This window comes from Rattus norvegicus, chromosome 1 (genome assembly GCF_036323735.1).
Source record: "Rattus norvegicus strain BN/NHsdMcwi chromosome 1, GRCr8, whole genome shotgun sequence".
Taxonomy (NCBI): domain Eukaryota; kingdom Metazoa; phylum Chordata; class Mammalia; order Rodentia; family Muridae; genus Rattus; species Rattus norvegicus.
Genome location: NC_086019.1, coordinates 70,796,333 through 70,809,774, shown reverse-complemented (window position 1 = coordinate 70,809,774; position 13,442 = coordinate 70,796,333). Strand labels below are relative to the sequence as shown.

At 36.8% G+C, this 13,442-nt stretch overlaps 1 protein-coding gene across 1 annotated transcript in view; it reads right to left on the bottom strand.

Annotated features, from left to right (window-relative positions):
- Vom2r13 (vomeronasal 2 receptor, 13) overlaps positions 1–6,926 on the bottom strand; it is a 50,396-nt gene extending 43,470 nt beyond the window's left edge. The window contains 3 exon segments of the mRNA NM_001099489.2: positions 3,465–4,265; positions 4,579–4,870; positions 6,730–6,926. Coding sequence (NP_001092959.2) covers positions 3,465–4,265; positions 4,579–4,870; positions 6,730–6,926 — 1,290 coding nt within the window.
- Between the last annotated feature and the right edge of the window lie 6,516 nt (positions 6,927–13,442).

Below are 13,442 nucleotides of genomic sequence, written 5' to 3'. Positions count from 1 at the left end.
ACAGAATCAGAGGTTATTCAAAAAATCATCAGATCCTACTACAAAAGCCTATATTCAACAAAACTTGAAAATCTGCAGGAAATGGACAATTTCCTAGACAGATACCAGGTACTGAAGTTAAATCAGTCACGGATAAACCATTTAAACAATCCCATAACACCTAAAGCAATCGAAGCAATCATTAACGGTCTCCCAACCAAAAAGAGGCCAGGTCCCGATGGGTTCAGTGCATAATTCTATCAGACCTTCATAGAAGACCTCATATCAATACTATCCAAACTATTCCACAAAACTGAAGCAGATGGAGTGCTACCGAATTCCTTCTATGAAGCCACAATTACTCTTATACCTAAACCACACAAAGACTCAACAAAGAAAGAAAACTTCAAACCAATTTCCCTTTTGAATATCGACGCAAAAATACTCAACAAAATTCTGGCAAACCAAATCCAAGAGCACATCAAAACAATCATTGATCAAATAGGCTTCATCCCAGGCATGCAGGGATGGTTTAATATATGGAAAACCATCAATGTAATCCATTATATAAACAAACATAAAGAACAAAACCACATGATCATTTCATTAGATGCTGAGAAAGCATTTGACAAAATTCAACAACCCTTCATGATAAAAGTCCTGGAAAGTATAGGAATTCAAGGCCCATAACTAAACATAGTAAAAGCCATATACAGCAAACAAGTACCTAACATTAAAAAAAATGGAGAGAAATTTGAAGCAATCCCACTAAAATCAGGGACTAGACAAGGCTGCCCGCTCTCTCCCTACTTATTCAATATAGTTCTTGAAGTTCTAGTCAGAACAATCAGACAAGTAAAGGAGATCAAGGTGATACAGATTGGAAAAGAAGAATTCAGAGTAGCACTATTTGCAGATGATATTATAGTATATTGAAGTGATCCCAAAAAATTTCAACAGAGAACTAATAAACCTGATAAACACCTTCACCAAAGTGGCTGGGTATAAAATTAACTCAAATAAATCAGTAGCCTTCCTCTACACAAAAGAGAAAGAAGCCGAGAAAGAAATTAGGGAAACGACACCCTTCATAATAGTCCCAAATAATATAAAACACGTTGCTGTGACTTTAACCAAGCAAGTGAAAGATCTGTATGATAAGAACTTAAAGCCTCTGAAGAAAGAATTTGAAGAAGACCTCAGAATATGGAAAGATCTCCCATGCTAATGAATTGACAGGATTAATATAGTAAAAATGGCCATTTTACCAAAAGTGATCTACAGATTCAAGGCAATCCCCATCAAAATACCAATCCAATTCTTCAGAGATTAGACAGAACAATTTGCAAATTCATTTGGAATAACAAAAAAAAACAGGATAGGTAAAACTATCCTCAACAATAAAGGTCTTCTGGGGGGATCACTATCCGTGAACTCAAGCAGTATTACAGAGTAATACTGATAAAATCTGCATAGTATTGGTCCACAGACAGAGAGATAGACCAGTGGAATAGAACTGAAGACCCAGAAAAGAATCCACACACCTATGGTCACTTGATTTTTGACAAAGGAGCCAAAACCATCAAATGGAAAAAAGATAGCATTTTCATCCAATGGTGCTGGTTCAACTGCAGGTCATCATGTAAAAGAATAAAGATCGTTCCATGCTTATCACCCTGTACAAAGCTTAAATCCAAGTGGATCAAGGACCTCCACATCAAACCAGATACACTCAAACTAATAGAAGAAAAAGTGGGGAAGCCTCTCAAACACATGGGCATTGGAGAAAATTTCCTGAACAAAACACCAATGGCTTATGCTCTAAGATCAAGAATCGACAAATGGGATCTCATAAAACTCCAAAGCTTCGGTAAGGGAAAGGACACTGTTGTTAGGACAAAATGGCAACCAACAGATTGGGAAAAGATCTTTACCAATCCTACAACAGATACAGGCCTTATATCCAAAATATACAAATAACTCAAGAAGTTAGACTGCAAGCAGATAAATAACCTTATTAAAAATGGGGTTCAGAGCTAAACAAAGAATTCACACCTGAGAAACACCTAAAGAAATGTTCAACATCTTCAATCATAAGGGAAATGAGAATCAAAACAACCCTGAGATTTCACCTCACACCAGTGACAATGGCTAAGATCAAAAACTCAGGTGACAGCAAATGCTGGTGAGGATGTGGAGAAAGAGGAACACTCCTCCATTGTTGGTGGGATTGCAGACTGGTACAACCATTCTGGAAATCAGTCTGGAGGTTCCTCAGAAAATTGGATATTGAACTACCTGCGGACCGAGGTATACCTCTCTTGTTCATAAACACAAAAGATGCCCCAATATAAAACAAAGACTCATGCTTCACTATGTTCATAGCAGCCTTATTTATAATAGCCAGAGCTGGAAAGAACCCAGATGCCCTTCAACAGATGAATGGATACAGAAAATGTGGTATATCTACACAATGGAATATTACTCAGCTATTAAAAACAATGACTTTATGAAATTCACAGTCAAATAGATGGAACTGGAAATTACCTTTCTGAATGAGGTAACCCAACCACAGAAAAACACACATGGTATGCACTCATTGATAAGTGGCTATTAGGCCAAATTCTTGAATTACTCTAGATGCACAGAACACAGGAAACTCAAGAAGGATGACCAAATTGCGAACGCTTCAGTCCTTCTTTAAAAGGGGAGCAAGAATACCCTTGGTACGGAACAGGGAGGCAAAGTTTAGAACATAGGCAGAAGGTACACCCATTCAGAGCCTGCCCCACATGTGGCCCATACATATACAGCCATTTAATTAGATAAGATGGATGAAGCAAAGAAGTGCAGGCCAACAGGAACCAGATGTAGATCTCTCCTGAGAAACACAGCCAGAATACAGCAAATACCTAGGCGAATGCCATCAGCAAACCACTGAACTGAGAACGGGACCCCCGTTGAAGGAATCTTAGAAAGGACTGAAAGAGCTTGATGGGGCTCGAGTCCCCCATATGGACAACAATGCCAACCAACCAGAGCTTCCAGGGACTAAGCCACTACCCAAAGACTATACATGGACTGACCCTGCACTCCAACTTCATAGGTAGCAATGAATAGCCTAGTAATAGCACCAGTGGAAGGGGAAGCCCTTGGTCCTTACAAGACTGAACGCCCAGTGAACGTGATTCTTGTGGGGGAAGGTGGTAATGGGGGGAGGATGGGGAGGGGAACATCTATACAGAAGTGGAAGGGGAGGGTTTAGGGGATGTTGGCCGTGAAACTGGGCAGTAGAATAACTATCCAAATGTAAATAAGAAATACTCAAGTTAATAAAGATTGAAAAAAAGATTTATACTGTCGGCAGGAAAATTATTGATAAATCACTCTATGTTAAATATTTCCTAGTACACTTGGTTTGGGCATCAAAGAGACTCTAAAAGACAATGATAACAGGAAACGTTAAATAATGTAAGAAGCACTACCTTATTGCAGACATAATTTTCTACTTTCCCTTTGGCATTGGGCAGATTATGAAACTTTTGAAAAGTCATCTCATGAAGTACATGCGCAACAGTATACACAGCATTGTATATGTTATAACTTCCTTCACTAAAGGTCATTTCAAAAGTATGTTCCATTAGCCATTCCAGTGAGTGATTAGATGAAAAGTTCTTCAGTGTCTTCCATTTAGATGCTGAGACTTCACAGTTAAAGTGCATCCATTCCAGCTTTGCCAGATTTTCATTTGAGTATGTGACAGGATTCAATGTCTGGACAAAATTTTTAAAACCAGAAATCACACCATGGTGGTGTCCAAAAGCAAATAAACCATATACATTGTCTTTCATGCTAGGAGTGACATCCAACTGTGTGGTGGTGATCCATAATCTCTGTAAACCTAGAGATTCCCACATTCTAAAACTCACAGCTAAAGTACTGCCTGTGTCGCCATAAATGATAACAACATTTGCGGATGATGTCATGATTTGACTGTAATACACTTCAGCTCTTGACATGTATAAATGCATATTGACTGGGATCATGCTCACAAAAGCAAGACAGATTGCATTTTTTTCCATCCCTCTTTTCAAATAAGAGAGAAACTGGGTCCCTTGATCATTGTCTGAGATGGCCAACCCTATCCAGTTCCAACGAAAATGAATTATGAAGGAGACCAGGGCAAGGGCTAGAGATGTATCATCAGAGGCCATCTGATATAGATAGGGAAAATTTTCATGATCACTCAGAACAGGATGAAAGTGTCCGTAAGTAAGATGAGGGAACTAGAACACAGAAAGCAGCATGTATACCTGAGAATTTATAAACACCTTTTCCTGGAGATTTCTAGAAATCTCAGATAGCTATTATTTCTTCCCTCATCTCTGTATCACACAAGGACATTGGAAAGCTCCATCACGATTCTGAATAGGACCCTTGAACAACATAGATTGGCTCAGGCCTCGTAAGATTATGGGGGCTCCAAGTGATACCTGATTTCATGAATTACCAACCGGCACCTAATACACAAGTACACACACACACACAAGTACACACACACACACACACACACACACACACACACACACACACACTTACCTGCTGAGATTTGAAGTTGTTTAGGATTGTATAAAGTAACAGAGTTGGTGCCCAGTTTACTCCTGTAAGTGCCACTCCACACAGACTTTCATCTTTACAGGTATAATTAGGGAGAACTCCATAATCATCTAAATTCACTTCAATGAAAATTGATAATTCGGGTTGCCAACCACAAATTATTTCTCGAAATGAAAATACTAGAGACATATTTGGCAAAAGATCAGGGTTCCTGTTGACTTCAATCATGGAAAAAGCCAAGACAAGAGAATACTTGTGGATTTCAGTGTGTTTTCTGTAAAATGTTACAGTGTTTTTAAAGAGAGCAATTTACAAATATCATATTCAGTTCATAGAAGGACAATCCTGTACTGGATTGTATCCCCCCACACCTCTGAAAGCGGAAATGACTTGTGTAATGAGGTAGAGAAGACAAAAAGGCCAGAAGTTCATAAAACCTTGACAAGTTCATGAGAGGTCATGTCCCGTAAATGAGATGTACTATTATGTTCTCACTGAGAGAGTTTCCCTTCTCATGCTTTTAAATGTTTGCTAAGAATGTAAACAAATCATGAAATGCTTTGATCAAACAGTAAAAATGGTCACATATTCATTTGAAATTAGTGAGAAATATGTGAAATACATTGAATGTATTTGTGCCATTGAATTTATGGTATGTTTGTACAAAAGTGACTGTATTGCCTAAGGCAGAAAAGTCTTGTATGACAATTCTTGGTTCATGTCATTAAAATTCATTTTCATTAGGGGGCAATGTGTTTATCATACTCCTACATAACCTTAAATGTTCTTTCCAAAATTCAATTCCAATGGAATAATTATCCTTTGTGTTTATGTTTAGAAAAAAAATAATGTGTCATAAACCTTCAGAATCAACATCTGATGGATAAACATCAAATATTATTAATTTTTACTAAGAGTAAAATCTACATTCCAACCAGAAATTGTACATCTGTCATGTCATTTTATTAAAAACAATCCCCTTTAGAATATTCTTTATGAATACACAAAAAAGGTGTCTTTAAAAATTTCAATAACAAATGACAGATTTTGAGACTAGTACTTGTACAAATCAAACAAATCCTGAACATTTAAACTTAAGAGACATACTGTACTTGAATGATTATAGTGGCTTTGTGATCTAAAGTACTATGTCTGAAAAACATTATCCCACAGGAAAAAAAAAATGTTCCCAGTGCCCACATGGGAAAATATACAACTATATTTTCTAAGATTACTGAAAAAGAGAAATAAAGAGCTAAATATTGAAAGTGTCAGGTTAAACAACAGAGAGGTAAAAAGGGAAGACATGTGCACCTTAAATAATGGTAAAGATGAGCTAGTACGTAACTCCTCTATCCTTATTCTCTAATATTGCCAACTATCATATACCACAGTTATTACCCAGGATAGTAACAAGGGAAGTATCTAGCCACCACTATTAGTAATAATATCACTTTTCAAAGAACCCAAACATATTTTTATAGTCACTACATTCCTTCTTTATTCTAAAGAGAGAGGAAAGTACTGGACTTTATAAGACCTAAATGCCGGTGAATTTATATAGATCAAAATATGAAGTTCACAGAGGACAGCTCTCTTACATCAAATCTTGATGCAGCTTCAGTACATAAATGGGGACCACATGGAGCAAATTTAAGAAAGTAACTGAGTATCTATTTACATGAAAGTTCTGCACAGCTAGAGGTGTCTCCAACATTGCTGGCCCCAGCATAAGCACTAGAAGTTGTGCACTCATGGAACGATAATCAGCTGACTCTGTGCATTTGCATGAACACACACAGAATAAAGTCATAAAAATTATATCTTTCAACAATATATCATTGTGCTACTGTGCTATGGAAACTGTCTAGGAGAGGGATACATGTGACTGACAAAGCCTGGAAGTTGTTTTATTACCTAGGTCCATCCCAGCAAGTGGGAGGCAGGCTGAAAAAATAATTGTCAATTTAATGTGGTAATATAGCATTGTCTCTAGTATAATTTGGAGTTCTTTCTTGTTTTCTAGATTAAGAATACAGTATAAAAGACCCTTAGAATTGCTTTACTCCACAACTCAAGAGGCTCAGGAAATATTCATGATCACATCTACATGGAAAATATAAAAGCGCTTACTGTGTATTGAAAAAATGACTGAAATACTCTTTCTCCACAGGCTTTTGTACTGCTTGAATCAAGAAGAAACAGCCAATTCTCTCATTTCCACTCTTGTCTTTATTCTCTTTTATTCTCCAAGAGCAGGTGGGATAAATAAAACCAGTCACCTGAAATGGAATGTTGAGGAACAAGAAAGACAAAATCAGAGTGAACATAGTTTTCCTTCTCTGAGGCTCGGCAGAATGGTTTGTGAAGTGCCACACAGATCAGCAAATCAAACAGACACCCATATATCCCCATGTACTATTATCACTGTGGCCAAGGGAGATGCTACATCTGCATTTCTGTTTCCTTTTTTACAGCTGTTTCCTCAACCCTGGAGCAGTCTTTGATACTATCTCCTGGGAATGTTCATCATATGTCCACTGTTCATGTGATAAACTTAGTTGATATATATAGATGAGGGAGTTGTAGCTACATGAATGACATCACACATGTTTGTGGAAATGAAGCTCCCTGGAAAGATTCCACTTTGTGAAATTTGGTCTCAGAACTGCCTCAAAATCTGTTTATGTGAATACTTGAAATAATATCAGTGGATTTTTTTAGTTGATCCACCTTCAGGAAAGACTCTTAGAATCTGAAGTCATGGTTAGTCACTGACCATTGTCTCACAAATCCCATGTCAGGGAAATGTATCCTCATGTTTAGAGCATTTGATATCCATTGAGAATAGCGTATGGGCAACGTACAGCAGTGACACAAACAGAATATCTAAACATAAAAATGTGCTTACATTGCCTTGAGAATTAAAAATCATAGCAAATCCAGAAATATCCTGAATAATAGTAAATGTTGCTTTTAAAATATTTAAGAAAATAAAAAGAGAATGTTAAACCTTTATGCCTCATTTCAAATGCTAACTAAGGCCTAGCACTCTTGTTCCCCATTATTTCTAATGAGAAGCTAAGCTGAATATTTGAGTTCTAAACCATGATTTCAAAATTTGACGCTCAATTCTCACAGATCAATAACTCATTATTATTCTTATAATTAGTATTTTAGAAGCAAGTGGTTTATGGGAAGTGAACTTTTGTTTAATGAATAAACTCTTATGCAATTTTCATAGCCATGTGGGAGAGTTTACTTCTAATTGTGGTCAGATGCGTGAATGTAGGCATGGACTGCAGAGAAAGCATCACAAATGTGGGCAACTCTTTCTTGTGTGTTGTGATATGTAGTATTTAGCATTTATGATGAGTCAAAAAGAGTTTGTTTTCTCTTCTAGATTTTATTGTACATTTAAATAACACCATTTTATGTGTGCATGAACCTGAACCTGTGTCCTAGCTAGCAAATGTACAGACAGAGAAAAATGAGATGATGGAGAGTTTATCGTAGGAAGGAAAAGCACATTCACCTTTGACGAGTACAAATAAAATTGCTGTGAGTCCAGATTCAGCATTTTATTCAGTTTCATGTGTGTGAAATGGTTATTTTTTTATATTAATACATTTTATTATGACACATTCACATGTATGTTTAATGTACTTTGCCAGTTTTTCCCCATTTGAAACCCACATCTCTTGCTCATCTTAGTACTCATTCCATTCCTCAGTTCAAACAGACTTCCTCTTAATTTATTACCTTTGTGTTAAGTTTATGAGACAAGTGTCATTTTTTCTTGTGTATTTTTCCAAACTGGCTTCACATAGCACCCCATCCCTAAATGTGTTACCCACTTACTTCATGTAAAAATGTGTGTATATACACACATATACATACATATATACAGTTATTGAACATTTTATATGGAATCTTCCTTGCCTCTCTGGGTTAAAGCCTATGTGACATAGATAGTTGATATTTTTATTTGTTCTTGGATTCACTTTGCAAATATATTATTGAGTATATTTGTACCAAGGCTGATAAGTGAAATCAATCTATATAAATCTCCACCTTGGTTAGTTTTTTATGTAGCATAAATATCATGTTGACTGTAGCCTCATAATCTGAACTGGGCAATGTTTCTTCTATTTCTATTGTTTGGGATAATATAGGAATAATGGTATTACATTTTTGATAGTCTCAAATAATTCTTTCATAAATTTATTTGTTTCAGATTTCTGGGGAGGGTCAGCAGTTAGGAGAATTTATTGAGTTCTATTTCACTATTGGTTAGAGTTCTGTGTAAATTGGTATGCTGACATTCTTTGATTGCAGTAAGTATTATTGAGGGCAATATCAATATACTTCAGATTTCAGACTTGTGGTATGCTATTAAATAAGTATCTTTTTGTGTTTTGCTTTCTTTATTACATAGAATGTTAAGTCACAGCAATATGTAACAAATCTAAATTTTTTCCATTTTTATTTATTTTTATTTTATTAGATATATTTCTTTACCTACCTTTTAAATGTTATTCCCCTTCCAGGTTTCCTGTCCATAAGTCCCCAATCCCTCTCCTCCCCTCCCCCCCATGTGGCTCTTTCCCCTATATATCCCCCTTATTGGCCCCATATTCCCCTATACTGGGGGTCCAACCTTGGCAGTACCAAGGGCTTCCCCTTCCACTGGTGCCCCAACAAGTTTATTCTCTGCTACATATGCAGTTGGAGCCCTGGGTCAGTCCATTAATTGTCTTTCGGTAGTGGTTTAGTCCCTGGAAAGTCTGGTTGGTTGGCATTCTTGTTTTAATGGGTTTGCAAGCTCCTTCAACTCTTTCAATACTTCCTCTACTTCACATCAAGGGGTTCATGTTCTCAGTTCGGTGATTTGCTGCTAGCATTGACCTCTGATTTGACATGCTCTGGAGGTGTCTCTCAGGAGAGATCTATATCCGGTCTCTTTCAGCATGCATATTTCAGCTTCATCAATTTTATCTAGTTTTGGTGGCTGTAGATATATGGGCCACGTGTGGGGCAGGCTCTGAATAGTCATCCTTGAGTTGCTGCAGTAGACTTTGATTCCATATCCCCTCCTGTGGATGTTTTTTCCCCGTTTAAGAAGGAGTGGGAGCATCCACATTTTGGTCAACCTTCTTGAGCTTCCTGTGGGCTATGGATTGCATCTTGGTTCGTTCCAACATTTTAGCTAATATCCACTTATCAATGAGCGCATTCCAAGTGCGTTTCTCTGAGATTGAGTTACTTCACTCAGGATTATCTTTTCTAGTTCATTCCATGTGCCTATGAATTTCATGTAGTCGTTGTTTTTGATAGCTGAGTAGTACTCCATTGTGTAGATGTACAACATTTTTTATCCATTCCTCTGTCAAAAGGCATCTGGGTTCTTTCTAGCTTCTGGCTAATATAAATAAGGCTGCTATGAACATAGTGGAGCATGTATCTTTGTTGTATGTTGGAGCATCTTTTGGGTATATGCCCAAGAGAGGTATAGCTGGGTCCTAAGTTAGTGGAATGTCCAATTTTCTGAAGAACCTCCAGACTGATATCCAGAGTGGTTGTACCAGTTTGTAATCCCACCAACAGTAGAGGAGTGTTGCTCTTTCTCCACATCGTCGACAGAATCTGTTGTCACTTGAGTTTTTTATCTTTGCCATTCTGACTGGTATGAGGTGGAATCTCAGGGTTGTTTTGATTTGCATTTCCCTGATGACTAAGGATGTTACACATTTCTTTAGGTGCTTCTAGGCCATTCAATAATGCTCATCTGAGAATGTGTGTTTTTAGCTCTGTACTTCATTTTTAATAGGGTTATTTGGCCCTCTGAAGTCTAATTTCTTGAGTTCTTTGTATATTTTGGATATTACCCCCTATCAGATATAGGATTGGTGAAGATCTTTTCCCAATCTGTTGGTTGCTGTTTTCTCCTAATGACAGTGCTTTTTGCCTTACAGAAGCTTTGAAATTTTATGAGGTCCCATTTGTCGAGTCTTTATCTTAGAGCATGAACCATTGGTTTTTTGTTCAGGAAAATTTCCCCAGTGCCCATGTGCTCGCGACTCTTTCCCAATTTTTCTTGCATTAGTTTGATTGTATCTGGTTTGATATGGAGGTCCTTGATTGAATTGGACTTAAGCTTTGGACAGGGTGAAAAGAATGGATCAATTTGCATTCTTCTACATGCTGACCTCCAGTTGAACCAGCTCCATTTGTTGAAAATGCTATCTTTATTCCATTGGATGGTTTTAGGTCCTTTGTCAAAGATCAAGTGACCATAGTTGTGTGGCTTCATTTCTGAGTCTTCAATTCTGTTACACTAATCTAGCTGTCTGTCTCTGAACTAATACCATACAGTTTTTATCAATATTGCTCTATAATACTGCGTTATGTCAGAGATGGTGATCCCCCAGAAGTACATTTCTTGTTGAGTATAGTTTTCACTATCCTGGGTATTTTGCTATTCCAAAAGAATTTGCAAATTGATCAATTTATCTCTACAAAGAATTGAGTAGGAATTTTGATGGGGATTGCATTGAATCTTTAGATTGCTTTTGGCAAAATGGCCATCTTTACTATCCTGCCAATCCATGAGAATGCAAGATCTTTCCAGCTTCTGAGATCTTCCTCAATTTCTTTATTCAGAGACTTTAAGTTCTTGACATAGACATCTATCACTTGCTTGGTTAAATTCAAACCAAGATATTTTATATTATTTGGGACTATTGTGAAGGGTGTCATTTCTTAATTTCTTCCTCAGCTTTTTTATCCTTTGAGTAGAAGAAGGCTGCTGATTTGTTTAAGTTAATTTTATACCCCGACATGTTGCTGAAGTTGTTTATCAGGATAAATAGTTCTCTGGTGGAACTTTTGGGTCATTTAAGTACACTATTGTAACATCTGTAAATAGTGGTATTTTGATTTCTTCCCTTCCAATTAGTACCCCTTTTACCTCCTTTTGCTGTCTGATTGCTCTTGCTAGAACTTCAAGTACTATATTGAATAAGTAGGGAGAGAGTGGGCATCCGTGCCTAGTCCCTGATTTTAGTGGGATTGCTTCAGGTTTCTCTCCATTTAGTTTGATGTTAGCTACTGATTTGCTGTTCACTGCTTGTTCTATGTTTAGATATTGGCCTTGAAGTCCAGATCTTTCTAGGACTTTTATCACGAAGGGGTGTTGAATTTTGTCCAATGCTTTCTCAGCATCTAATGAAGTAATCGTGTGATTCTTATCATTGAGTTTGTTTATATAGTAGATTACATTGATGGATTTTCATAAATTAAACCATCCCTACATCACTGTGATGAAGCCTATTTGATCATGATGGATGAATGTTTTAATGTGCTCGTGGATTCAGTTTGCAAGAATTTCCTTGAGTAATTTTGCATTGATATTCATAAGAGAAATTCGTCTGAAGTTCTCTTTCTTTGTTGAGTCTTTGTGTGGTTTGGGTATAAGAGTAATTGTGGCTTCATAGAAGGAATTTGGTAGTGCTCTGTTTCAATTTTGTGGAAGATCTTGGACAATATTGGTATAAGTTCTTCTAAAAAGGTCTGATAAAATTCTGCACAGAACCCATCTGGACCTGGACTCCTTTTGGTTGGGAGACTTTTAATAACTGCTTCTATTTCTTTAGGAGTTACAGGGTTCTTTAGATGGTTGATTTGTTCCTAATGTAACTCTGGTACCTGTTATCTGTCTAGAAAATTGTCCATTTCCTCCAGATTTTCCACTTTTATTGAATATTGACTTTCTTAGTAGGATCTGATGATGTTTTTAATTTCTTCAGATTCTGTTGTTATGTCTCCCTTTTCATTTCTGATCTTGTTAATTTGGATACATTCTCTGTGACCTCTGGTTAGTCTGGCTAAGGGTTTATCTATCTTGTTGGTTTTTTCAAAGAAACAGTTCCTGGTTTTGAGGGTTTTTTTTTGTTGTTGTTGTTGTTTTTTGTTTGTTTGTTTTTTGTTTTTTATTCATTTTATAGTCCTTTTTGTTTCTACTTGGTTGATTTCAACCCTGAGTTTGATTATTTCCTGCCTTCTACTCCTCTTATGTTCATTTACTTCTTTTTGTTCTAGAGCTTTTAGGTATGCTGTCAAGCTGCTGAAATATGCTCTCTCCTGTTTCTTTCTGCAGGCACTCAGAGCTATGAGATTTCCTCTTAGCACCGCTTTCATTGTGTCCCATAAGTTTGGGAATGCTATATCTCCATTTTCATTAAATTCTAAGAAGTCTTTAATTTCTTTCTTTATTTCTTCCTTGACCAGGTTATCATTGAGTAGAGCATTATTCAACTTCCATGTATATGTGGGCTTTCTGTCATTACTGTTGCTATTGAAGACCAGTCTTAGTGCATGGTGATCTGACAGGATACATGGGATTATTTCTTTCTCCTGTATCTGCTGAGGCCTGCTTTGTGACTGGCTATATAGTCAATTTTGTAGAAGGTTCCATGAGGTGCTGAGAAGCTATATCCTTTTGATTTAGGATGGAATGTTCTATAAATATCTGTTAAATCCATTAAGTTCATAACTTCTGTTAGTTTCTCTATGTCTCTGTTTAATTTCTGTTTCCATGATGAGAATGGGATGTTGAAATCTCCTACTATTATTGTGGGAGGTGTAATGTATGCTTTGAGCTTTACTAAGGTTTCTTTTATGAATGTAGGTTCCTTTGCATTTGGAGCATAGATATTGAGGATTGAGAGTTCAACTTGGTGGATTTTCCCTTTGATGAATATGAAGTGTCCTTCCTTATCTTTATTAATGACATTTGGTTGAAAGTCGATTTCATTTGATATTAGAATGGCAACTCCAGCTTCTTT